At 43.8% G+C, this 27,830-nt stretch overlaps 1 protein-coding gene across 1 annotated transcript in view; it reads right to left on the minus strand.

Moving 5' to 3' along the window:
• The window catches only part of DNAH3 (dynein axonemal heavy chain 3), a 95,157-nt gene that overhangs the window by 47,258 nt on the left and 20,069 nt on the right, over window positions 1-27,830 (minus strand). Inside the window, exons 14-36 of the mRNA XM_053364226.1 lie at window positions 27,452-27,636; window positions 26,736-26,859; window positions 26,161-26,314; window positions 24,916-25,060; window positions 24,237-24,448; window positions 23,352-23,443; window positions 18,029-18,143; window positions 16,815-16,931; window positions 15,155-15,334; window positions 14,260-14,396; window positions 12,498-12,699; window positions 11,130-11,222; window positions 9,174-9,284; window positions 8,752-8,866; window positions 8,215-8,413; window positions 6,472-6,580; window positions 5,636-5,749; window positions 4,816-4,992; window positions 4,098-4,189; window positions 3,232-3,451; window positions 2,902-3,036; window positions 2,438-2,549; window positions 369-610 (exon numbers count right to left, since the gene is read on the minus strand). Coding sequence (XP_053220201.1) covers window positions 369-610; window positions 2,438-2,549; window positions 2,902-3,036; window positions 3,232-3,451; window positions 4,098-4,189; window positions 4,816-4,992; window positions 5,636-5,749; window positions 6,472-6,580; window positions 8,215-8,413; window positions 8,752-8,866; window positions 9,174-9,284; window positions 11,130-11,222; window positions 12,498-12,699; window positions 14,260-14,396; window positions 15,155-15,334; window positions 16,815-16,931; window positions 18,029-18,143; window positions 23,352-23,443; window positions 24,237-24,448; window positions 24,916-25,060; window positions 26,161-26,314; window positions 26,736-26,859; window positions 27,452-27,636 — 3,382 coding nt within the window. The remainder of the gene's footprint in view (window positions 1-368; window positions 611-2,437; window positions 2,550-2,901; window positions 3,037-3,231; window positions 3,452-4,097; window positions 4,190-4,815; window positions 4,993-5,635; window positions 5,750-6,471; window positions 6,581-8,214; window positions 8,414-8,751; window positions 8,867-9,173; window positions 9,285-11,129; window positions 11,223-12,497; window positions 12,700-14,259; window positions 14,397-15,154; window positions 15,335-16,814; window positions 16,932-18,028; window positions 18,144-23,351; window positions 23,444-24,236; window positions 24,449-24,915; window positions 25,061-26,160; window positions 26,315-26,735; window positions 26,860-27,451; window positions 27,637-27,830) is intronic.

The following is a 27,830-nucleotide window of genomic DNA, read 5'->3' on the forward strand; positions in this document are numbered from 1 at the left end:
TCCTCATTCTACACTTCTTACAGTGTAATGATTCTGAATCCACAAACTAGAGGAAGGAAGAATAGCTTGCAACAACTTTATTCTTTAAACATGTGCAGCAGCCTCTAGGCCAGTGGTGGCCAAACTTGGCCCTCCAGCTGTTTTAGGACTACAATTCCCATCATCCCTGACCACTGGTCTTGTTAGCTAGGGATGATGGAAGTTGTAGTCCAAAAGCAGCTGGAGGGCCAAATTTGGTCACCACTGCTCTAGGCCTTTGGAACTGTTTGAATCATGCAACCTTAGAGCAAGTCCTCAAATTACCTTCTTAATACTAAGGGAATAAATCTCTAAATTACAAACTCTATCATTACAGCCATGGCACTTACTTTCTTGTTATCATCTAACACAGTGTTCATGTTCTCTATCCAAACAGCATCAACAGGACCATCAAAGACAATCCACTTCCTGTCCTCTGTTGTAGAGCTGGCTTGTTCTCTGAAGGTGGTTGCAAGAACGCCATCTGTCCATTCGTGGCTCACAGGGTCAAAACACCCATACAACTGTCCCATGGTAATAGCTTTTGGATTAATAATTCTATATTCAACTGCAGATTCTTCTGTTGAAGGGTCTGAGACAAAAAAAGTATCTTAGGTTAGTGACATGGGAGGAATTCAATTCTCATTTAAAGGTGAATCTGCCTAATTTGTACTTTCTGAAAAACATTTGAAATTCTCTGAATTTTGCAATGCAGCTCTGCAGCCAAGTAGTGTGTACAAAAATGCATATGCTGGATCAGGGGGAAGTGCTCTGCAAAAATGTGTATCAGGCAAAATGTGTCTATTAAGAGACATTCACACTAAATGGTGATGGATTTTCATGGCGACTTTTAACAATAAATATTTGCAAACTGAGGTGAAATGTGGAGAACTAAACAAAAGATTAGAAAAGTGAGAAATTGGGAGAATCTAAAATGGACAGATTTGTCAATTCTCATCTCTGGCTAGTTAGAAGGCAAACTCACTGGCAGAAATTGGTGCCTAAAAAGCCTTGCTATTACAAAGCTATTACTCAGGCCAAAAGTAGATGTTACACTCTTGGTGTATATTACCGTATTTTTCGCTCTATAAGGTGCACCAGACCACAAGACGCACCTAGTTTTTGGAGGAGGTTTGGATCAAAGTAAGACATGTTTCTGCCAATGCAACCTTCAATCTGTCTTCCAGACAATTGAAATTCTCTGTTGTGTAGAGTGGAAACAACAGCATTAGCAATTTTCCATTTTTGTACCCATAACCTTCCTCTGTTCTCCAGCAACAGGCAATTGAGAAAGAAAGTGCTCAAGATGTAAGCTTTCTCTTTCAAGATCAGCCTTGCTATACAGGATGCAGCAGATAGGTGCTTATTTATTTCCTTTCATTTGTGAATTGCTTCCTGTGAAATGTCTCAAAGCAATTTAACAATTAAAACATCAGAAATAAAAACCTATATGAAAAGATTGTTGGAATCAAGCCTTAGCCAGAGGAATTTGCCACTCTCCAGGCACCCGGCTTGAGTTCCTTGTTGACCTCCCCGTCTGCGACTCCCGGCAAGACCAGGCGAGATCTCAATCGGGGATCCTCCTCTAACGTGAGAAGAACACACCACTCCTCCCCTGCCATCCCCAGGGAGGGGAAGAGACAGACAGAAATGTATTTACATGCCTTTATTTCTGTCCTTCCAGCAGTACAGAGAAAACATGTCTGCACTCTCTTAACACCAACAGCAGAGAGAGAGAAAAAACTCCTCCCATGTACTTCCAGTACAGGTCAGGTGACACTCTGAGCTAACATCCGGTGCTCAGTGGTGTGAATAGACTGTTCCTTTGTTCCCACGGAACAGTCCCAAAACATCAACATCCTGTTTGGCTTTCCAGCCACCTGGAGCTCGCTGCTGCATTGCTCCTTTTTCGTAACAAAGATTTCATATTTTTAAAAATTAAAAATAATTTTGTGCACAGAAAAATAACTTCTCATCCAGCACAGATACAGACTGGGATGAGTATCTCAATTTAAAAAGCCTTCTTGAAATGGGAAGGTGTCAAAAGATAATAGATAGGTGACATCTGTACATGGTGGGGGAGTTCCAAACGTTGGCCACTACAACACTGAAGACCTAGATTCTATATCTTATAGAATGGACCTCCTAATGAGATGGTGTCTGCTGGAGGCCATCTTCTATAGAGCACAGTGATTGGTTGGATACATAATGGGTGATGTAATCTTTTAAGTAGTTTGGTCCCAAGCTGTAAGGGGGCTTTGTACCAGCACCATGAATTTAGCCTGATAGCTAATTGGCAGGTAATAACTAGCTGCAGTCTAAAACATCTGGAGGGCACCAGACTGGGGAAAGAGAAGATGAAGTTAAAGTTCTTTTTTAAATTAAGAAGGCATTGGGCAGAATTAAATTTGATATGTACCTTGGCTCAGATCCCCAAGGGCCATAGCAAGCACTTTGTAGGCGTAGGTTTTTCCTCCCATCGGCTCCCCGACAATCATATAGCCATGACGAACCATCATCATTTCATAAATCTGTGCCAATGAAATAAGGGTTGTCAAAAATACATTGTGTAGATGGTTTTCTGCCTTATAAGGGCATCAGAAATCCACAGAAGTGTGAAGACATGAATATATTCAATAATAAATAAATCCTCAAAGCACTTTGAGACACACTCAGCATTGTTTCATAGGAACTGTGCAAATATGAAAGGTCTAGCCTTAAGTCAAGAAACTTAAAAAGGGAAATCAATAAAGCCTAAGTTGGCTCAGTAACAAAGACAGATTAGTGGCTCCACCCGCCAAAGTTGGCCTGCAATTGAGGGAGGGGTTAAGGATCTGGCCTACATGTACATTTCCAGTGTGCAAATATTCAAACTAAAGAAACCTGAATAATTTTCCCAATAAACCATGGAACTGGTTGAAGATTAATTTTTGCGATATTGTTATTCAGTGCCTGGATGAAGAGATCATAATCTGGTCGAGGTAGAATCACTCCAGGAAATAAATCAGATATGATTCCCTGTGAAATGAAAGAAGAAGAAAAAATAATATGCAATTTAAGAGCAGGAACTTCTGGTTGTACACAAACATGATTTAAGCTGTTCTAAGCAAATGAAAATAATCTTTCTTCTTAGTTAATCATAACACTGTAATCAACATCATGCAGCAACAGTTCATGTTATCAGTATCTAAATGACTTCACTGATTTTCCTACCTGAAACAGAGGGACATCTTGTGCCAAGAATTTAGCTAAGTTAACGTCCAGTAGAGCCCTGAGCAGCAAGACACTTTCATTTTCATCTGGGTACTTCAGTTTTAAGTTTCCTGCTGCTGTCAGGACCGATTTTACAGCACGCATCCCATAGTCGTAATGATGCTGCGATGATAACTGTTCAGAGCAAAGACGATAGGTAGCAACAATCTTCTGGGCAAGACTGTGAAAGATTATACGACATGTTACAATTTATGGACAGCAAACACAATGGAGAAAAGAGGATAAAATGTCTACATGATGTATAAATAGATGAATAATTAAAACAGATATCACGAAGTAAGTTTATAAAAGATTAAGTGACAAATCAAATGACAGGTTTTTCCTCTTACTTAGGGGATGCTATTGGTGGGTAGTGTTTCTTTTCTAGAAAAATAGGTGCCGGTACTCATCATGAAGTTGTTACAGTACATGCCACACTTTTTAACAAGAAAAAAGGAGGTGCTGGTACCCTTGAGTACCCCCTGGAAAAAAGCAGAGCACTGGGTGGGTAGGACAATCTAAACTCCCAGCCTGGCAGCAGTGGGGCATGTTGGGGGTGGTGGAGCCACCTCTTTTTATACTGTAATTTTATGTTGTGAACTGCCCTGAGATTTACAGGTATAGGGCAGTATACAAATATTAATATTAATAATAATAATAATAATAATAATAATAATCTGAGAAATAAAATATAGGAAATATAGGAAAGTGTTTATGAGAAAAGACATATATGGCAAGACTCCAAGAGGACTTCTGTTGCTCATATACCTTCCACACAGACCCAAGTGAAAGTTTTCTGTATAATACCTGAAAACCGACTAACGTACCTTCGGGAGTCAAGGAATCCCATTGAATAAAGTGAAATTTCACCAATCAAAGCATAATCTGGAACCATCATGGCTACAGTACGGAATAAAGCCTGAAGAACAGAAAGCGGGGAGAAATAAATAATCAATATGCAATGTACTGGCAAAACAAAAAGCAATAGGTAAGGTTGTTGTCCAAGGATGTTGTGCTTCAGTGATAGTTACTTGTGAGCCTATGACTTCAGAAGCAATTAGCTAAGGAATAAGAACTAGGATTGCCAGGAACTGTCTAGCAGTAGAGGAGGAATATGGTTTAAATGGATTTATGCACAGAATGTGACAGTTCTGAACAGAGGCAGGCATGCAGATCTCTATATGTGGAGGCTTCCCTTCTGGAACTTTGACTGCATAAAGTTCCAGAACTTAGGAAAGCCTCTGCACATGGACATTTGGGGTGGGGCCAGGTAGAGTCATGTGTCAAAAGGTGCAGCCCCTTTCTATACCCTTCACATGCTTTTGTCAGAGCAACACCTATGATCCCTGGGAGCTATCCCAGGTTCTGAAACCTAATTCTTAAACTTTCCTTTGAATTGTGCTTTTATGTCAGTTACCGTCTCCCTCATACTGTTTCCTCATCCAGACTACCTATTTTTTGTTCACTGCCTGTTCCAGGTTATAGTCTTCTGGTCTTGCCCAGCAACCCACGGGTGTTTCGCTTTCCCAGTGTATAACAATTCACCTTCAAGTTATCAGGAAGTTCTGCCCGTCCAGCATATCCAGGATTCATAGTGATGAATACTGCACAGGTTGGATTAAGTGAAATCTCCGTGCCTTCAAAGATAAATGTTCTCAGCTTTCGAATAATAGCCTGCTGAATACTGAGGATCTGCTGTGCCACTACAGAGAGAACTTCAACCTAACAACAAAATAAAGAAAATAATACTTCAGATTTAAAACATGCATTTCAAACCAATGTAAAGGGACCGCTAAATGTGACCTGAACAATGTGTTGGGCCAGTGTTTATCAAACTTGCGTCCCCAACTCTTTGTTGGACCAGAACTCCCATCATCCCTAGCTAGCAGGACCAGTGGTCAGAGATGATGGCAGTTATAGTCCAACTACAGCTGGAGACTCAAGTTTGAGAAACACTGTGTTAGGGCTGGGCTGAAATAGTGTGATAAATCAATGAGAACCGGCTATAGACAGAAATTTTACAGAGAAATGCCTCATACTGACGATTGATGGCTCAGCGTTGACTAGCAATAGATCTCCAGGGTTTCATTGTTTCAATCAGCCATCCATGTCCTCTTCAATACTTCTTTCCATTCCATCTCCCATAATAGTCAGGCAGCATTCTGTGGCTACTGAACAGGCCTGGGCTATTTCAGATATTTCCCCTCCCCCTTAGGCTTTTTCTCTCTCTCTTTTTAAAGTATTTCAGTAAACCTTGGGATTCTCCAAGCCTGTTTATATCTCCCCCATATAAGGGTGGTACTGTTTTGGTTACAGAAGTGACATCACTCATAGTCTAAGCACCGGAAATAGAGGAAGTCATTACCTCAATTCTGTTGAACTCATCAAAGCAGGCCCAAGCTCCAGCCTGTGCCAGTCCTTTAAAGAATTTCCCCATGGCTTTGTAATCGAGACCGTCAGAGCAATTGAAGACAACACACTGAAACAAATGACATAATATATTGTTCAAAGTTGCTGCAAATTTTTACTTAACAATAATAACATTGCCAACCACTTAATTTTCTTCCAGGAGTGGCTCCTGCATCTGTAACAATTGTGCAATGCGCAGGAATTCAGCAGGTGAAGGTTTTGCCAGCACTGCACGACATTTTGCATGATTAATTTCAGTGTATCATGTGGCTGTTAAAGGCACAAGAGCCCCGCTACAGAAGTTGGCAAGCTGAGCTACAACTCTAGCAATTTACAAAGAAAAATGGAAAGCACACTACAAACAAAACATGATTATGCAATAGCAAACTGCGGGTTCTCTACATTAGGGGTGAGGAACCTGTGGCACATTTTTGGGTGCCGGGCAAGATCGCAGCCCTGAGAAAGCATTTTTTCTGTGGCGAGAGCATGAGGCAAGAGCACGACACACAAAATGGCTGCCACAATCTCATGTGAAAAAATAGGATGGCCCATTCTTTCCAGGACACGTATGTGGGGGGTGTTATATATTCACCACAGAGACTTGAGGGGTGTGCATATGAATTAATAGGAACAAATACAAGACCTGTCCTATTTCTTCTTCAGGTATTCATGAACTTTTGATTCACAGCTTCAGCAAACAAAGATGATTCCTCAAACTTACTTTTAGAGAGAAAGAGAGGGAGGGATGGAGGGGGAAAAACATAGATATCAGCAAAAAGATTATTTTGTTACCTGCTTAGCCAGTGCTTTTGCTAAATCTTTGGTGGTTTCAGTTTTGCCAGTTCCCGCAGGTCCTTCTGGAGCACCTCCCAGGTTTAGTTTCAAAGCTCCCATTAATGTTCTAAGAAAAAGAATAGAGGGGAATTAGCACAGTATATATCTTTAAAAAAATAGGATACCAGGGTGATGAAATCTGTGGCCGTCCTAATACTGCTAGAGTAGAACTCCCATCCTCCCTGATGATTACCCCTGCTGGAAGCTCGAGCTGCTGGGAGTTAGAATCTGGATCTATGCACACACATGCACTAGGTACAAATTAGGACATCCTCATTCTCCATAGACTTTGGTGATTGTCTGCCAAGTCACACAATGCTAAGACACTGGCCCTTCAACGTGTGGGTGGGTTTATTTATTTTTGCTTTATTCCTTGAGCAAGTCATAAGAATTTTAATATTCTCACCCTCTCAGTATAGTCAAATGACCAAAGTTAAACAGAACAAGTTCAAACATTGTTCATTTCTCAATGAAATATTATATTTTTTGGAACACCCAGTGTTTTCAGAAAAGGGAAGTATGCAAATCTATGAGCTTGCATGCAGTTGCTGAGAGGGGCAAGAATCTCCCCATGACATTTGCCCTGCCCCAACCCAAATACCACGCATGTTTTAGGATATGACAATGGCTGGATGGATTAATGGAACATTCAGCCAAGAACTGGGCACAGCTCTCTAGTTTCTTACGTAGGTAGCCTTGCTTTTTAAAAACCTCTAGCACTGGATCCTACGGTCCTGAGGTTCAAGTGGCATTTATTTGGGATCAAACTTTTAGAGTGGAAGGTCCTGCCCTGTGAAACTCCCTGCCAGTAGAGGTTTGACCATAATTATTCCTGCCTTCTTTTAGACGCTTTCTAAAAATAGTGTTATTCACACAGGCCTTTGCAATGTGACTCTTTTTTAAAAACACAAGCTACTGTTTACTGATGTTTTTACTGATGATACGGTAATTTTATATGCTGTGTTCCATCTTGCTGTATTTTTAGGAAAGTGTAATCTATCTATCTAATCAATCACTTGGGACTTCATATGTCAGGGAACTGACATCAGAGCCAGGAGTGGAGGCAAGGCTCCCAAGCGATGCTGGAGAAGGGCCCAGCAGGGAGAGAGGGGACTCATCGGCTGGGGAAGGAAATCAGCGTGACACCAGGGAGAAAGGGGGGCAGATGGGGGCATCGGAGAGGGGGCTCCAGGACTCCTCGCCAGAGACCAGCGGGGAGAGCACGGGTCCTCCGCTGCCCACACCCACCCTGCGCAGAAGACTTCCGCGCAGGGAGAGTAGGCAGAGACTTGGCGTCAAAGAACTTTTATGCTGGAAGAGGTTCAAGAAACGCCCACTGACGGATACTGCTAGCGACTGAAAAAGCCACGAAGTGAAGGGCTGTCCAGCCAGGAAAAGGTTTAACCAGGCAACCTCGCCAAGAGTGGCGGCAACTTACGCACAAGCAACCCCATATAACCATTACATCATATGTGTAAGCCAAGGTAGCCAATGCTTTGTCTTCCAGATGTTGCTGGACTCCACATCCCTTCATACCTGACCATTAGCCATGCTGGATGGCAATAAGGGGAACTGGAGTCCCATAACATCTGGAGGGGCACAGGTTCACCACTCCTAACCTATATCCTGCTGACATTCCAGTTCTGAGCATGATTCGTGAACAAAAAACACAAACATTAAAAAAGTGGGGAGGAGTGTTACCTATAGCATCGGTCAGTCAACGGCGTTATCACCAAACGAAGGGAGTTGCCCAGGTACTCATAGCCATATCTGGCTTCAGTTGTAATCATTCGGACCATCACTTCTCCCTCTTCCCAGTAATATCTCAGCTGAGAAATCCACTGGAAATCATTCAGATCTGAAATTTTGTCTTCAGACAGTTTTGCAACAACATCCCGTGCTGCAGGAACAAAGATATTTTGTCAAATGGACCAGTACACTTAAGCCAAACATTGAGCTTCAACTCCTGTCTGAAAACCTGAAAAAGCCACTGATAGTCATTATAGATAGTGCTAAGCTAGGGGTATCAATGGGCTGATTATTCAGTTGAAGGCAACTTCATCTGAGAAGTGGGGGCGGGGTGTGTGTGCTTGCATTTTTGAGACCCCCTTCCATTTTTCAAATACTCATTCCATTTCTAACCCTAGCTCCCTTTCCATCTCGTGACTTTCACTGGAAGGGGCATTTCAATTTCTTATGTATCCTGCTGTTCTCCTACTTCCCGGCCTTGCCATTTACCATGCACATCAATGACCGTGAGGGCTCCCAGGGTGAGCCGGGCCCCGCCTGACAGCTTCCCTCTGACCAGTTCAACAATTTCTCCAATCTGTTTGTTGCTTTTCTCCAAAAATGCCTGCAGGGGGAAAAAGGAGGTTATTATTACCAACAGGTAGGACTTGAGGCACCATGTTGCAGTGTTTGCCCAACCGCTAAGGGGATTGTCCCTGATTATTTATCATTTAAATAATTTTAACCTACTCTTCAGTAGGTAAAGGCTTCCAGAGCTGCTTCCAGATCAATGCAATACAACTTAATCTCTCTCTGCCCAATAAAGTATTTGAACAATATATAAAGGGTTGTCTCCAACTATGTCCTCCTCTGAGCAGACCCATTGAAATTAATGAACTAGTGTTACAGCAAGCCCCTCCCCCAAATCTTACAGGTAGAGTTTTTCCTTGTATGGCTTCTGATACTTCTTTTGTCCAGAAGATGGATGATACACAGATAACTACTTGTCCTGGCCACTGCAGCACCCACTTATTCCGGGGAACCTTTAAAAACAAAGCAAATAACATTAGACTGCCATGGCCAACGAGGGCTCTGAGATTTTAATATAAAGGGAAAACTATGGTTCTAAATGGGAGGATGAAATGTTTTCCAAAACTTCCCTGATCTACAATGTGATATTTGTTTCGTTTTATTTGCTGCTTGAATAATACCAGCAGTCTCTAGGTGACATTCAACAAATTTAAACATGCACATGTAAAAACACACCAACATAAACAATTAACATTATAATATGAATAAAGGGAAAGTCCTGACTCCATAGAGCAGTGTTTCCCAATTAGCTAATTACTGAGGATCACCTACTTTTTGAAATTTTTTATAACTCCATAGTAGTTACCTGTGCAAAGCATTTTTTTGAAGAAAATGTGGGGAGAACCCTCATAAGCAAAGGATTTTGGTATACTAAAAAAACCAGACCATAAAATTTGTGATATTACCACAAATTTCCTATCCCCAGACAGTAGGAAAACTTGTCTCCATTGCTCCACTACAACTGAAAGCAATTGTGTCCCTAACTCGCAGGTGTTCTATATGCAGAAGGGGTTTTTTTTATTTGAGAGAGTATTCAAACATGTGATTCCTTACTTGTAATCTGTGATGGTACATCTAAACAAAACTTGCAGCATAACTGGGGGATCTTGCATCTTCAAGACATAGGTGAAGGCTTGGTCAGAGCTTGATAAAGTATTGGGGAAGGGATCGCTTACATTTTTTAATGATAAGCATGTGAACCTGCCCCAGGGAGTAAGTCATTTGTGCTCTCGCTCTCTCTGCTCCCTCCAATCACAAGAGCCCAAAGAAACTGTGTCAGAGATTTTTTTTTGCCCAATCCCAGCTCACTTGCCATCCAGCAACTCTTTCACAAGTTTCCCCTTGCCAGCAAGCAAGCAGAGGCTGGGTAATCAATGGATCATCATTGCGGCTTTCACTGTACAATTAAAAAGATAAGTGAGTTCCTGGCAGAAGATGGTGCCTTGGACCCCCTGGGTGTGTTCCACAGACCCCCAGGGATCCCTGGACCCCTAATTGGGAACCACTGCCATAGAGGGTAGCCATGTGCTCTACTTTATGGAAAACAGGGTATCCAGTCCGACGTCTAGATTAAGGATAAAGAGCTATAAGAAGGGAGAACCTTGAAGCTGCCCGTGCACAATTAGTACCCAGACAGCAGGTTGAAAACACCACACTGTGCTGAGACATATTTCTATGCAACTTATAGTAATTATTTTCAAATTTGAACCTATACATATAAATCAGCACGGGCAGATTTTATGCAAATCGCTTCTTATGATGCACTCTCTTTTTGCCTCCACTAACTATACTTTAAATTAGGATGGAAAGAAGCTAGTTTCCTTATAGATCTTTAGGTGATTTGCAGTAGATCAGGGAGTTTCTGGCTCTCAATCTCTGAAGATTGAATGAACAGACACACACACTCCCAAAGTAAGCTGCTGAAATGACGAAAGCTTCCAGGAATACAATTTAATGGGAAAAGGCCATGAGTTCAACTCTGATATGGGGTGAGGCTTACCTGCCCCCCACCCCAATATTTTATTCAAGTTGGCACCACTGCTTCTTATCAATGGACCACTTAAACTACTACAGTGGCACCTCGGGTTACAGACACTCCAGGTTACAGACGCTTCAGGTTACAGACTCTAACCCAGAAATAGTACCTCGGGTTAAGAACTTTGCTTCAGAATGAGAACAGAAATCGCGTGGTTCTTAACCCAAGGTACCACTGTAAACCTGAATTTCAGTTCAATCAAGTTCATGGGACTTAAGATACCTTAAGTACAACTGTGTCACTGCAAATCATTGCTTATTACCTGATCATATCCTCCGATGCCCCTTTCTATGACTTTTCTGATACTGGACAGCATCATGTTTTCTACTTGTGACAGCCACTTCTCAACCATGCCCTTAGGAAAAAAGATAAATGTGAAAATGAAGGCTCTATGAACCCAAAACCATACCATGATTGAATGAGAACTTTCACAATGAGAAAGTCCAAACCCTGCAGAGGAATCATATATGTGGTTCGTTTCAAAGGGCTGGCACACAACAGGTTCTGTGCAGTAACTCATACATTCATTGTTAATAAGATTTTAATTGGAAATGCCCTCAATGAAAAGGAATCTATGCTACTAGGCAATATATATGTGACATATTTTATGTTGTACAGGTCAGAGCCCAGCCTGGAGGGACATCATCTGAGGAAGAGGAGTGGGACTATGCAGAGACCTCCAGAGCCTGCTATCACAATCTATCAGCCTGAGGTACTGAGCACCAAATACATCTTACTCATCTCCCCCAAGGTCCCACACACCAAGCTTGGACACTTTGGTCCCAGGCTCTCCCCTTTCACCTCCAGTTTTCACCCCCCTGCAGCAGAGATGGCATTAGTCCCAGAAAGAAGTCCAGCACCACCGGAACAGCCCTTGCCTGGTTTGCCACTAGGGATACTTGGGAGGAGGGAATAGCCAGAGAAGGACCAGGTGTGCACTGGGACACAGCAGATGACCAGGAAGGGTGAGGAGTCTCCCCTGAGCCTCTCCTGGAATACAGCTTCCTACTGCACTCGCATGGGCAGCTTCAACTCTGCCTAGGAATGGGTGAATTGATTTTGGTTTCTCTCAGTTTCCCATTTTCCTTGTCTTCAGTTCTCCACATTTCACGTCAGTTGGCAAATTCATTTTTGTTTAAGTTGTCATTAAAATCTGTTAAGCATTTTAATGAGAATTTCTCCTAACAAAAACATCCTTCAATGGAATTTTGCCCAACACACACATTTCCACAAACAAGTCACCCTAATAAAATGTGTTTCCACCCACTAATATATGCATTTCTTTGCACATTGTACAGATTACTTGGTTGAAGAACTGCACAGCAAAATTCAGATAAATGCTAATTTAGAAGGGTGGCTATGATTCAGTTTGCTTATTGTTTCAGAAAGTATTAATTATGTAGGTTCACTTTAAAATGCAAACTGAATAGAGTTTCTTTCCCATTCCTAGTCCTGGTTTGCCCTGCTCCAAGATAAAGATAATTGATGGTGGACAAAAGGACTACTTTTCAATGCTCTTCACTTTTTCATCTAAAAACTGGCATCTTCCATTGAGCTTATTCCCCAATAAGCACATTGCTATGGCCAAGCTATCAAACAGAAAAACAAGAAAATTCTATGCAAAGGTTACTTTGGCTTGTGCTGGGTAGATTGTCTTGATAAAAGGTACAATTTCCTTCTCTGAGCTGATCATGCCTATAATCTCCATGTTCTCCGTAAAGTCTAGTTTTGCGATTCCCTCAAAGCACTTTTTCAAGTGTGGCTGCACTCGGAGAGGATCTTTGGTTTCGGACAAAATCTCCAGCAACTCGTCATTAGAAAGGAAGAAGAATCTGTTCAAAATAGGGTTGTTGTTTTTAACATCCACGCATTAATTCTCATGACACAGAAGTCACACAGTTTGGTGGTCATCACTTCATTGACCCCTGACCTAAATGGGGAGGGACCACCGCTCAGCAGAATAGCATCTAGGCCAAATACAGGGAGTCCCAGCTCCCATGTCTGCTCCTTCAGTTAAAAGAATCTCAGCTGGTAGGTCAGAGGTGTGGAGCTTTTTTTCAACCAAAGGGCTGCATTCTCTTCTAGGCAACCTTGGGGGACGGGGATGTGCCAATGGTGGGTGAGGCAAAACAACTCATGCAAATGTTACCTTAGTGCAAAAGGATAGTTTCTACACACTCTCATAGACCCATCTCTGTCTTCCATCTAGGCAAGAGGCATTCTCAGAGTTCAATAATACTTTGCAGCCAGACAAAAATACTCAAGGAGAGTGGGAAGAAGGCTAATTAGAGCTGGAGCTGGGAAGAGGGTGTGTGGCCTGGGGTAAGTCTTAAGGGCCAGAACAAAGAAGTTTATCTCTTGTGTGGCGATAAGCTTAGCAAATGTGTAGGTAGCATCTTACTACAACTCAAAAGCCAGAGGAGATTTCTGCATCGCCTCTTGATTTTTATGAGCGCTGTTTGCCCCCTACGGTCTTTATCTGGCCAAATTTATCACAGCACCACTACTCAGGAGGAAATGTAACCATGTTTGAGAGGGTTTTGTACAAGTGGGAGGAAAAGGAAAGTAAGGCAGGAATGACCAAGGCTTTAAAAATTATGTATGTCATATAGAAAGTGTGTAGAGAGGAGTTTTCTTCCCTCCCTAATACTAGAACCCAGGATCATTCAGTGTAGCTCACTGGTCAGAGATATGTGACAGAGGAAAGGAAGTATCCCATCATGCAGCACACAGCTAAGCTATGGAGTTTGCTGCAACAAGATGTGGCAATGGCCACAACTTAGTTTTAAAGGGGGAATTATTCAAATTCATAGAGGATAATAAGGCAATCAGTTGCTACTGGCCATGGTGGGTGTATGTTATGTCCATGATCAGAGGGACCAGGCCTCTGAAAACCAGTTGCTGGAGAACAACAGCTGAAGACAGTATTATCCCTGTGGTTTCCTTGCAGGCTTCCCAAGAGGCATCAGGTTGGCCGCTGTGGAAATTAGGATGCTGGACTAGATAGGCCTTTGGACGGATCCAGTAGGGCTCTGGTTGTTTAAATCTGGTTAATTTGACTGCTCAGTGTAATGTCTATGGCAGATCCATTCCTTCATCCAGACCACCATTCCAGAATACTCTGGCCTAAGCATAGACTAGTCTACTTCAGGACTCAAGAAATAATTCTGGAAGGAGAACACCAGCCTGTTTGCAACAGTGAGCAAGGAAAGCTCCCTGAAATAAGCCTCTTCATTTAATAGCCATAGCCTCAGTCCAGTTTCTTGTTTCTAAGAGTCCCAGGCCTCTGAACTCAATGCTTCCTGTGTAGTCAATGTGCCATGTGTATCCACAAATCTAATTTCTTAATGAGAATCGATTTGCTTTAAATTGAAACTTGTTAATGAGCCCACCTTGGGAAAAATAACCTTTTCTTTTCCAAGTAAGTATTCAGACCCTTCTGGATGTCTTCCAAAAGCATATTTGCTTCTTGAAGTCTGTCCAACATCTTTGGTTGCTCAGTGGCAATCAGGACTCTGGTGTCTTTCACCTATTTTTTTTAAAAAAGCATACAATAGTAAAGAAGCTGAGCCCCCACAGGCTCCTCATCCTTGATACAAAGCATCATTTGCAGCTAGGACTCCATCAGAACAAGTTTAGCACACCTAGCAATTTGCCCATGGTTCTACAAGATTTGTAGTTGACCATCTCGATTCTCTTGCATTTTGGGCCCATACTGACTTCCTGTGTTTGCCTGCAGGTATCTTACTGAACGGTTCTCTTTGAACCTGGTTCCTGCTACCACTGGCTGGACCACATATCTCTCAGGATGTTTGTGGGCTCTGTCAGTTCAAAACAGGACACTCACCTTGGGAGGGAGAAGACTGCCTGCCATGTTGATAGCCTTGCCAAGGCTCACTTAAACTACACTGTGAGACAGATTAGACTGAGCAGAAGTGACTCGAGAGTAAACTTTGCAGCTGAGCAGGGGATGTGAATGCAGTGTCTATGCAACACTAGAACTCTGCTACATCACACAGCTGCCACTGTACCAAACAGGTATGGTATGCTGTGTAAGAACCCCCAACCATTTTGTCTGCTAAAGACCAACCACTGTTGGTGAGCAACAACCTGGCTCAAAACTATTGCAATATTTCTTTTACAGGGAAAGTGAAATGCTCTATGCATGAACCCCACCCCCATGTGATATGTTCACACTGTAGGGGGTTGGACTAGATGACACTGTGGGTCCCTTCCGCCTATACAATTTTTGTGTGTGCAGAATCCCAAGTGCAACTGTCTACTTACTGCTTGCACCATGATGTCCTTCCAGTACATGTCCACTATTCCAAACTTCCTCCCCTCCTCTGGCATTTGAGCAATAATGTCCTCAGAGCTGAATATGGGTTCCAGATAAAGCCACGTTGCCTGGCATTTTAACCAATTGTCTAATATTTCCTGCATCAGAACAAGCTTCTCCTCCCACCTCTGTAAAGAGATCAATGTAAAGGTCTTCAAGGCACTATTTTTAATTCTCACTCAGCAGACTTGAGGCAACATTAAATAACAGGCTTCATTCCCCCTCCCTCCTTTCATCTCTCCTGTTGTATCAGTGTACCTACAAAATTGTGCGGTGTTGTAACAATCCTCCCCTCCCAAAACTGATTAACAGTGCTTCTCCAACTTGTTTTTCAAATATCATTTGGAAATAGCTTTTTTTCTATAAAAGAACCACCACCCTCCCTAAAAAAGGTTTATAAAGTGGACCCTCAGCAATGACATTTGAGAATGTGTCCTTGCTAAAGTGGTCAGTTTAAACATAAGCCCATTTTTTTCTATATTTGCAATTTTTTTATAGAGATATAAGATTCCAATTTATCTCTCCAGTAAACCAATCCCCAGAACTACTGTTTGGAAGTTGTCAAAGCCTTTCATAAGTTGCAGTGCCAGATTTGTATTTTGCAGACTACCTATCCTGTTCACACACAGGGTGAAGCTCAGCTGGAAAGATAGGAACAAAGCAATTCTGGAGAATGAAAGAGAGAGATCTTGTGTTAAGGGCGAGGAAGCACTAACAAGCTGTCAGAGTTAAAGGTAATGCTTCAGCCCATGATCAAATATTAATAGGAAAAGCCCTTTGGACTCTTGGTTGGAGCAGCCCTTTGACAATCCATTATTTTTTGCTCCTCCTTTCATCAGTAAGTCACATTGGGAGGCTTCAAATTCAACCAAGCACATAAATCACACTAAACAGCAGGGAAAATCACCAAAAACAATACTCAAAATTGTGTGGATTTCATAAATGTCAAGCCGCTACAGACAGGTTTTGTAATGCAGGTACCAGAGTACAGTTGCAGAGTTGTAGTCAGCTAAGTTTTACTCAAAATAGACCTGTTAAAATTATACTCATTATTTTCAGCTGGTCTTCTCTGAATACCTCAAGCTGCAATCTTAACCCTGTCTATTCTGAAGTAAGTCCTACTTAATTCAATGGGGTTTACTCCCAGCCTGACAAACCAACTAACAGGCTTTCTAAATGTGCTGACTGCATAACAGAGAATGTTACAGATTTGTGCTTTCTGCTAAGAGATCTGATGGCTAGCCTTGTTTGGGATAATGTTTTTAAAAAGCACAGAGTGGTATACAGGTATATTGCAGCAGGAACAGGGGTGTGTTATACAGTTCACCAGTGTGATCTATTATATCCGATGTCGCTGAGCCAAAACTCCCATCATCCCTGACCACTAGCCATGTTGGCTGGGGCTGATGGGAGTTGTACTTCAGCAACATTTGGAGGGCCACAGATTCTCCACCCTGGCTTTAGATGTAGTGTAGAATGCAGATTCCTGTGTCCCATCTTCCCAATAAGCAAGCTGCTCACCCCATCCAAATACGTCATGGGGATGTTCTTATGCTAATGCATTGCATGGAGGCGCACAGAAACACAGACAACCCTGTTTCTCCTTACCCGGCATTCACCCTCTATCGGTTTGATGAACGGAGAACCACACATTGTCTGGGTCTTGACAATGTGATCATCCAGCAGGAGCTGGATGTCATCGATTGCAGACAGAATGCTGGTGTCCTGCAAAGAAGCCACACTTAGTTGAGGTAACTTATTTAAAACCCCATTATCACTGTGTTATACACAAGTAGGGCCTGTAGCAATATGTCGTTCCTGGACACACCTTGAAGCACTCCGCTCCTTCTTTTCTACTCCTAGCTTGAATACCAGTTGCTGGGAATCACCAGTGAACGCTGTTGAGGTCCTGGTTTTGGGCTTCCCATTGGGGCATCTGGTTGGCCCCTTTGAGAACAGGATACTGCCTTGGTAGGCCATTGGCCTGACCCAGCAGGTTTTTCCAATGTTCTTATGACTATATAAGCAATCACACCTACAGCCTGAACATCAGAAATAGATGGAATGATTATACACGCAATTCTATTCTTCCCCATATGACTCTTGCTGCCAGGTTTACAATTTTTGTGTCATCACATGTGGGTAACCTGCTCTTTCCCTATGTACCATATATTACAGGAATGCATGGTGCTGGCATAGAGAATCTCCAGTCAATACAAACAGTAATAGGCATACAAATAGTAGCCTCCTGTATACATGGAAGTGGTTATCACAAACCAACCAACCAACCAAAACACCATCCTGGGGCATATCTTGCTCCCACAGGCACTACGGTCAGACTGTCAATGGGCAGCAGCCTCAGGTGATTGAGGAGCCAGCTGTGAGCCAGGCCAATGGTCAGAACTAATTAGTAATGCAGGACTGAAGGACAAGCCAGGGACTAAAGAGCAAGCCAGGACTGGAGGACAAACCAAGAAGCAGGACTGAAGAACAAGCCAGGTGCCAGGGCCAAAGAATACAGGTACATGCCAGCGATCAGGAAGACCTTGTGGTTCAGTCAAGGCTCAGCTGGAAAAGGAAGCCCTTTTAGATTCCCTCTTGCCCATGAAGACCCGGTGGCCAGCTTGGGTGGGTGTAGTCTAAGGAAGCTGCCACCTCCAGTTCACTGGTTCACCACTGGAGCAGCAACACACAGATTCCAGCAGCTCTGGGCAGCTGACGTTCAACCAGAAACAAACCCACTGATCCTCAGTAAAGTAACATAACTGAGAAAATAACTATTGTCCCAAGCACAGTTGCTTGATCGCAGAAAATGTACTCACTGTGTCCCTGTATTTTACAAACGTGAAACAGATATTTGCCCATTCCGATTTCATTTTCTCCATGTTTTTCTCTAGGGAGTACTCCTTGCTAGCTGCTGCTCCAATAGGCTCTAGTCTAAATGAAAATGGGAAATAAAGCAAAGATGTGAGTTGGTTTACTCAGTCAAAGCTGCAATTATCTAAAGCCTGGGTGGGGAACCTTTGCTCTTCTAGATGTCACTGAACTACACGCCCCTGTTAGGAGAGGCTCAGAACTTACAGGGTTAAGAGTTCTGAGTGATGACGCCTCACATTCTGAGGGCGGGCATAGAACACGGAAAGGGAGTGGTTTCTCTGTGTTCTTTTAGTCTGCGTGTTTAGCTCCATGGAGAAAGGAGCAACATGGGCGAACTCTCGCCAGGCAGGAGATTTATAGCTATTGTGTTTTGCTAAGGAATAAAGACTTTAAAGATAAGGAGACTGCTAAGTGTCAGCCTGAGTTATTGCCTTCGCACGAAGAACGTTCAAGCTTCTACTTCCGCTGTGTTTTACGCTCTGCTGAGTCAAAGGTCCCGGGGGGAAGACCAGAGCTGCGCAAGAGAAGTGTGCCGGACCCCCTGGATGAAATTGACCCCGAACAGGTTATGGGGGTCAGCAATAAAGATAAGCAACGTTCGTGCGTGTGAGGAGGCTGCAGCCGGAGGCCAGCCGATGAGACGCTGGGAAGTGAAACTGCAGGCAAAGAGGCAGAGGCCAGCAGCCAAAGGCCAGCTAAGGAGTAGCTGGAGCCAGCTGGAGCGAAGGGAGCTCGCTGGGAAGGATCTGCCGGACCGGGAGGTACCTGTAAGTAAGCTGGGCCCCCGGGGAGAGATGGCAGACAGCCATGAATCGCGTGCAGTCCCTTTTGAAGAGGCAGACGGGAAGGAGCCCTGGGTCGGTTGGCAGGCACTGAAGAGAGTGGGAGCCAGACCAGGGGGGGCTAGACGCCAGCCTGAGGGACGCCCAGAGGGGGCCAAGAGCTGCACAGAAGCTGGGGAACGCCCAGAGAGTCAAGGAGGGGCTGTGGGACGCCCTGGAAGCCCAAAGTGGGCTGAAGCCGTGTCTGAAAGCTGCTGCGATGCTTTGACACGCCAGAGAGACTGGCAGCCGTGTGCTGGAAAGCTGCTGGAAGCTGGGAAGAGGAAAGCAGTGGCTAGCTGTTCCTCTGGAGGCTGTGCACCCAAGTTTGGGGGTGCAGGCCAGAAAGGCCATTCCAAGGGTCTTGAGAGTGCCCAGGCTGTTTGGCAGGAGCTGGAGGGGGTTTGCAGAGAAACCACAGCAGAAGCCAAAAGCCATTTTCCCAACAGCAGAAAAGCCTCGAGGAGTGCTGCTGGCAAGAGTGGGGGGGCACCGACGTCCAAAGGCAAGTTTGAAAAGTTTTCCATTCGTTGCTGTTTTGTTTGCGGTTCTCCGGAGCACCTGCGCCGAAGCTGTCCACAGCGAGACAAAGGGCAGGAAAGTCCCAAGGACATTTCCCATGGGAACCAGCCCGGGAGAAGAGGCCAGCGTGGAAAGTCCCAGGGTCGGCCGGAAGGGGAAGAAATCGTTTATCAACTGTCTGCGTCTATGGCGGTTTTGGACAACAACAACACCTGCAACGAGAGCTCCAAGGTCGGGGGCAGCAGGAAGTCAGTTGCAAAGGCAACAAAGAAGGACAACTCCGGAGGGGGGAGAGTGCTACGTTGGGTTGTGGACTCGGCTGCGAATGCCCATTTGGTCACAGCGCCACCTGATGGACAAATGTGGAACTGCAAGGCTGTTTCAACTGAGAGAACAGTTAAATTTGCTACAGGTTCACAGGGACGTGTAACCCATGTTTCTAATATGTTTGTCTCTTTTTTACAGGCTGAATTGAAGGTTTATGTTCTCCCTGAGATAAAACATTGCCTGCTATCTGTACCGTGCCTTTTACAGGAGGGATATTCTGTGAGTTTTGAAAACAATGTTTGCACAATTTCCAGAGGTGGAGAGCAACTGGTACGTGTTGAGAAAAATCAGAACAACCTCTTTGTTCTGGAATCACCTCTCGAGGGTGAGGGGAATGCTGGGAAAGCCACTGACCACACTCATGTGTCGTGTGCTTGCGTGTGGCACAAGAGGATGTCACATGGGTCCTGTGAGGACGTCCAGATGTTATCAGAGTGCACCAAAGGTTGCAAGGTAAAAGAATGTGGTAAACCTTTGAATTGCAAGGCTTGCAGGAAAGCCAGAAACAAGGGATTTAGCCATCCCAGGGTGGAGAGAGTGACCACAAAGCCTTTTGAGCTTGTGCACGCAGACCTGTTTGGGCCTATGCCTCAGCCAAGTCTGGGCAAGGCCAAGTGGCTGATGGTGCTGACAGATGATTTTACTAGGAACTCCTGGGCTTTTTCTCTGAAAGCTAAGGAGGAAGCAGCGCAACTGATCAAAGATTGGGTTGCAGAGGTGGAACTGAGGTTCTCCACCAAGGTGCAAGGGTTCAAATGTGACCGAGGTTCAGAGGTCACTGGGTCTGCTCTAAAGGGTTTCTTTCGCCAGAGGGGGATACGTCACAAGGTGACTTCTCCTCAGGAGAGTGGCGTGGCAGAGCTTAGGAGTAAAGCTCTGGTTCGAGCATCCGAGATCCTACTGGATGACTCTGGTTTGCCTCACAGTTTTTGGGGGGAGGCGGTAAAAACGGCCAATTTCTCGATGAACAGGTGCTACAATGCAGTGGTAGGTGATACCCCGTATTTCCTGCTTCATCAGCAGAAGCCGCTTGTGCATTTCTTTCGCACTTTTGGTAGTAGAGCCATGGTGCCTGTACCAAAATGGTTGCAGCAAGAGGGTGGTCCAAAGTACCAGGAAATGATCTTCTGTGGATATGAGCCTGCGACAAAAGGGTGGAGATTCGCATACCCAGAAGGTGATCAGACCAAGCTTCTGATCAGTAAACAGGCTGAGTTCTTTGAGCAGGATGGTTGGGCAAGGCGCAAAGTGCGCTCTGACGTTCACTCAGATTGTCTGTCTGACGCTGAGGAGGAAAGAGAGCCAGAGCCTGAACCTGCTGGTGGAGACCAGGTCCCTGAACAGAGTAGGGCGTTTCCACAGGTTGTTAAGGGAGTGTCCAAGAGTGAGCCCTCATCTCCTGTGCGCATAATGGAGAAAGCTCACAGACGTGTCAAGTCAGAGGGGGAGTCTTCTGATGAGGAAGACGCACATGCTGGCCCCAGTGGGTCAAAAGGAGCACCCCAGTTTGTGCCCAGGCGGTCATCGCGGGCTACAAAGGGAATTCCACCTGAGAGGTTTCAGGTCACAAATGCGTGGGTTGGTTTCGCACAGTGCGAACCTGAGGTTCGTGAGGTTCAACAGGTGCCTAACAACGATGCCAGGAAGGGGCGGAAGGCAATGGGGAAAGTGTTGAACACTCAGAAGTCCTCTCAGAATGTGATTCGAGAGGGGGTGTTAGGAGAGGCTCAGAACTTACAGGGTTAAGAGTTCTGAGTGATGACGCCTCACATTCTGAGGGCGGGCATAGAACACGGAAAGGGAGTGGTTTCTCTGTGTTCTTTTAGTCTGCGTGTTTAGCTCCATGGAGAAAGGAGCAACATGGGCGAACTCTCGCCAGGCAGGAGATTTATAGCTATTGTGTTTTGCTAAGGAATAAAGACTTTAAAGATAAGGAGACTGCTAAGTGTCAGCCTGAGTTATTGCCTTCGCACGAAGAACGTTCAAGCTTCTACTTCCGCTGTGTTTTACGCTCTGCTGAGTCAAAGGTCCCGGGGGGAAGACCAGAGCTGCGCAAGAGAAGTGTGCCGGACCCCCTGGACGAAATTGACCCCGAACAGCCCCCCCACCATCAGTGACCAGTGGCCAAGTAGGCTGATTGGGAGTTGAAGTCTGGAGGGATTTTAATTGTCAGAGTATGAAACTGGTTTGAGAAACCAACAGAACAGCAGAGTTTTATAACAAAGCAAAGGATGCAAATGTATTTTGGATCATGTTGTATGAAGATGGATTAAAAACCAAGCACTGGAATTACAGTGAGTCCACAGCAAATGGAGGTGTGTCCAGAGAAGGCTGTTATCTGGAGAAGCTTTCACCACAGAGAGCTCTCCATGGTCCTGACCCTCAGCTCAAGGAAAAAAAATAGGGAAATAGTACTTTAAATTGGAGGTTTTCAATCTTTTTGGGTCCACAGCTCTCTTGGCCAACTACATTCTTTCTGTGGCACCCCTGTGGGGCTCAGGGGCCCAGTTATGTCACCACTTGCCTGCAGAGCTGGCAGGCCCTCACCCCTTTTCAAACACCCTCCCCTCAGCCTTCCTCTTCTCCCCTCTCCTTCGGAGTCCTCTGGGTAGCCGCAGCTGTTGCCCCTGTTCTCTGAGCTCCACTCTCACTTGCTCCAAAGAGAGGTGCCTCCTCGCACTGCCCCACAGGGGCCTGGGAAGCACTCCCTGGCCAGCCCCAGAGGCACCATTCGCCTGGGGAGCTTGCAGCCAGGGCTCCTACAACAAACAGCCATTCAAGCCTTTGGGAGGCAAAGACCCAAGAGTCCATCAGAGGCGGGAGGGAAGGAAAGAGGGACAGAGGCCAGTGTTGCCTGCTGCACCCCTGACCATCATTCAAGGCACCCCAGGGTGCCATGGCACACTGGTTGAAAACCAGTATCATCAGCAAACTTGACTACCTCACTGCTCACTCCCAAGAAAAAAGAATGGAAGCTTCTGGTGCTAGGAAAAGTTTTCTCTTTCTTTGCCTGACCTACACCTTCCCACACTTGGCTCCTGCTTGAAATAGGGGGTTAATGGGCAAACTATGCATGACATTATATGCATTTCTGCATTTCAAGTGTATGGGGTTTTTTTAAAGATGCAAATAGTAAGCAACCCTACACATGAGGCCCAGTTCAACAGGACTTACTCCCAAGCAAGAGTGCATAGGATTGTACCCTTAAGCTACAATCCCAAACACACTTACTAATGACACAGTGGGGCTCATTTCTAAGTAAACATACAACAGAACTATGCTGTTAGGCTTTGAGTGCATTTTTTTAGCACAGATGCACACATGTGGGAGCACAATGGGCACAAGAATTCCATGAACTTAGCTCCTCATTGTTCTGGAGCAAGACAAGATGTCTCCCCACATACATTTTTTACTGAAAAGTTCTGATTCGATTCTAAAGAGTTTCCTAATATTCCACAAAAAAATAACTGGGGCAGTGAGCAAAATTGCAAGGCTTTAAACAGTTTCAGGAAATATCAACTAGAAATCAAACTCTAATGTTGTTAATGCATGCAACGAATATTAACCAGATTAAAAGATCTGGGTGTTATTTTCTTACTTATCAATGTATTTTGATAGACCATATTCCAACATGTTCATGAGTGATGTAGTTTCATCAGGTCTTATCTCATATCCAACTATTTCACTTATCTGGGGAAAAAATGGACAAAACACAGAAAAGGGCTTTGTACAGGCATGGCAATACTGGTCCATCTTATGGGCCTGTTGTAAGAATTACTGAAATGCTTACATGAAACATTACGCTCCATATCTGTAACTAAACCTAAATCATAATTGCAGTGAAAAGGACAACAACGTGTGTGTTGTATATTACAATGTCCTTTTCTAGGGTTTACAGATTTCATTTGCTTAGCTAATTGTTTCCCATAAAAAATCCCAAAGCAATAGACCCCCGACTTGATGAGGCTTATTTGATATCAACACAAAATGGAACCTTTCGTGTCACCAGCCCTGTCCTGTAGAATGCATCATATAATAATAATAATAATAATTTATTATTTATACCCCGCCCATCTGGCTGAGTTTCCCCAGCCACTCTGGGCGGCTCCCAATCAGTGTTAAAAACAATACAGCGTTACATATTAAAAACTTCCCTGAACAGGGCTGCCTTAAGATGTCTTCATGACCCCTGTTAAGGTCTACACTACAGTTGGCTAATGTGTGTGACATCAATGATAACAATGACACATTCCCTCCGCTCAATCATGTCCATGCCATTTCGGGCATTTGAAGGGGGCTTAATTTTTTTTTTAAAAAAAATAACTTCTTATGAGAGTGACATAAGAAATTCACACTAAAATGCTGATCAATTTTCACAAGGACTTCATATGCAAACTGATGTGCAAATGTGCAGTACTGAACCCAGGACTGGGAATATGAGAAACAGAGAGAAACCATAATCAACAGACTTCCCCATCGCTACCTGTTCCCAATGCCTATCCTTCATCCCTCGATTGCAGGCAATAGAGAGGACAGGAAGATGTTGCTTGAACTTGTCGATCTTAAATTTCACATTCTCCGCTAAACGCTTTGGTCCAGGTTGATCTACTAAGGTCTTTGTCAGTTTGTACATTGTCCGCCACATGGTGGCAACATCTTCACTGATTTCCTCAGCATTCAGCTGCAAGAGAGGTCCTGCATGTGAAAAAGCAAACAAGCATTTTGTAAATCTCAAAACCCAAGTTTTCTCTGCAAAGATTTACTGGCAGGTATTGAAGGCACTGTAACAAAACCAAAGCCAAAATCAGTAACTCCTAGTTAAATACCAAAAGCACTGCCTTAAATAATACATGCCCATGCAAGAATATCTCAGGCTCAGAGATATTCTGCCTCAAGACAGGTGCTGTACACATAGCTGCAGAGAAAAGAAAATGGGAGATTACTTTCTAACAAATGAATATCTGGGTGAGGGCAATTTCATTTTAGAAGTGCCTTCAGATGTTGTTGTTGTTGTTGTTGTTGTTGTTGTTGTTGTTAAATCTTCTGCTTTCTGGGAAGGGAGCACACATTTTATTTTCTCTCGTAAAGATCAGTAAACATAATTTTTTTAAGACACACAACTCAGTTGCAAGCAACTTATCTTCGTGCATGAAAAACCTCACCATTCATCCATTCCTCAGACTTCGTATGGAAGTTGTAAGCAGTCACCCAAAGCTGTTCAAAAGGTATTTTGTTTGTGATGATAGTCTGCAGCAGTGGAAACTGGCTTTTCTCTCGTTCCAGTAGCTCCTCTTCCTTATTAATCGCCTGTAACACACACATACACACACACACATTATTTTAATGATTTGGTGCAGAGCTCTTGGTGTATGTGTGTTTTCAATCCAGCATTACAAAGAGAGCTAAAACAATTTCTTTAGAGAAGGGGGAAATTCAGATCTAAGTCTCCCCACATCATTTCCTTATCAAAATTTGCTGCAACATGGTCTGTGCATGCAGAAGAACACTAGAACTCAGGGATATCCAATGCAGCCGAATGTTGGAAGATTCAAGAGAGATAAAAGAAAGCACATCTTCATGCAGTGCATAAACTATGAGACTCAGTCCCACAGGAGGCAGTGATGGCTACCAACTTGGGTGATTTTAAAGGATTGGACAAATTCGTGAAGGAGAAGGCTATCAGTGGCTACTAGCCACAATAGTTATGCTTTGCCTCCTCAGCCAGAGGCAGTAATGCTTCTGAATACTAGCCACTGGGGATCACAGGTGGGGGGAGTGCTCTTGCACTCATGTCCTGCAAGGGGGGGCTTTTCCCATGGGCATCTGGGTAGCTGCTGCGTGACTAAGATGCTGGACTAGATGGACCATTGGCCTAATCTAGCAGGTTCTTCTTAAGTTCCCCTCCCTCTGTTGCTTCACTTGGGTTGAAGTGTGAGCTCCTCAGGACAGAGACCTGCCCTCTTGCACTTTGTGAAGTGTCACAAACTTTTTAGCAATGATAAACATTACTACTGTAAATAATAAAACTATTCAAAGCTGGGTGCTGTGAACACAATTGCGTTCCAGAAAAGACCACTGGTCAACCATTCTCAATACCTTAGGCTGCATAATCGCACTCATTATCAGACATATTCAGAATAGTAGAGCCATTGAAATCAATAGGCATGACTAGTTTAGATCCAATTATTTTAATGGGTCTACTGTGAATAGTTGGATGCAAACCAGAGGAGCTCACTTCTGCATAGACATGCACAGGCTGGCACTTTAAAATAAATAAAGGCTGCAATCCTAACCTCGCTTATCTGGCAGTAAGCCCCACTGAATTCAGTAGGACCTACTATGGAGCAGGTATGGTTAGGATTATGCTAAGGAAGCATTTGCAAATTTAAAGCTACGGAGAGACTAACTTCATATTCTGAAAGAGCAGCGTCCAAATTCTTAGACAACTCATTAAACTTTTCAACGTTGTTCTTCATTTCTTCCATGGTCATGACATCTTTCTTTCGGAAGCTTTCGACTTCTTTGTTATAATTTTCTAGGATAGCCTCAAATTCAGAGCACCTGGTTGTAAGCAAAGACAGCAAAGCATTCACTCATCTTATAGCTTGCTCCTCAATTAAAAACAAAAACAACCCCCCCCAAAAAAAATCAGTAAGTGAAGTGAAGAATTAAGTCACTTGGAGGTTTTGTTAGTCTGTTAAAGAAAAGTGGGATATAAAATGCCTAGATTGCATAAATAAACAATGGACCTTTAACTTAACTCTGCAAAGCAAAGGGTAAGCAACCTGGCTGCCGAATTCTGCATCAGCTGAAGCTTCTGAACTGTCTTCAAAGGCAGCCCTATGTATAACGCATTGTAGTAATCTACTTGGCTCCCTTTTCCCAATGGTAGGGCGAACCAAGGCCCATCTTAATGGCTTGGGAAGGTTCAAATGGGAGGCGGCAGTTTCTGAGGCCACCTCCTCCTAAGTTAGTAACTTACCTTTTGATGAGACAGAGCTCCACATGATCCCGTCTGTTCATCAGCTGATTCCTTGCGGTTTCAAAGATGACCTCAATCTCATCCGGCCAATGCAAAACAGTACTGTTCAGTTTTATATCATCACCTAGGAAAACGTTATACCTTAAATTAATCTACACATCTGTTCTGTTGTGGCCATTCTTGCACTCCTTCGTATGTCATTTTGTGATGCTGCTGCACCAAAAAGCTAACTCAAATAAACTTAAGTTGAAAGCTAACAAAATCTTTGACCAAGCTCTGGTTTTTAATGCAAGTATTTGTTTTTTATTTATTGCATTTCTATCCCACCTTCCTCTTTAAGGAGTTCGAGGTGGCGTATATGATTCTCCCCCTCCTCAATTAATCATAACAACAGCATTGTGAGGTACTGGCCCAAGGTCACCCAGTAAACTTCCTGGCTGAAGTGGAAAATTGAACTCTGGTCTTCCAGGTCCTAGACCAACACTCTACATTACACCACACTGGCTCTCATTAAATGGCAGATTGAAAGCACCCTATTAGAATAGACATCCTCCTTTCTCGTGTTCATAGGTGTATGTATCACTTAAAAACAAATAAAGGATCAATTAAAGCTCATGCAATTAATCAACTAAGATTTGTTTAGCTGGGTGACAGTCCTAAGACCAGCCCTTAGCTTGGACTCTTTCTTTGTTGTATTTTCCTTTTCAAAAACGTACAAGGAAGATCAGCGTAGTCCATCAGGAATTCCAGTCTGTAGATAGCTTCCCTGATTTCACGACGCAACTTAAAGACAGTGACGTCACTGGATTTTTTCAAATAGGCCGTGGTATCAACCAGCTCCTCAGTGGTCATAGGCACATCACTGACTTTGTCTGCAATTATGCTGTACTGGTTGCAAATGCTACAGATGGAAACAGAAGAGGGACATGTTGTTAAACATCTATCACAATGAATGAATTTTTTTATGATATAGTGGTATATAAATATTTGCATAAACAAACAAACAAACAAATGTGTTAGGCAAAGTGACATACAAAACTGCGTTACATCAGCCAGAATTTCTTGCAGGAGAAAGAGAGAGAGATGCATTAAAAT

Source organism: Podarcis raffonei, chromosome 14, assembly GCF_027172205.1.
Source record: "Podarcis raffonei isolate rPodRaf1 chromosome 14, rPodRaf1.pri, whole genome shotgun sequence".
In the NCBI taxonomy this organism is placed as follows: Eukaryota; Metazoa; Chordata; class Lepidosauria; order Squamata; family Lacertidae; genus Podarcis; species Podarcis raffonei.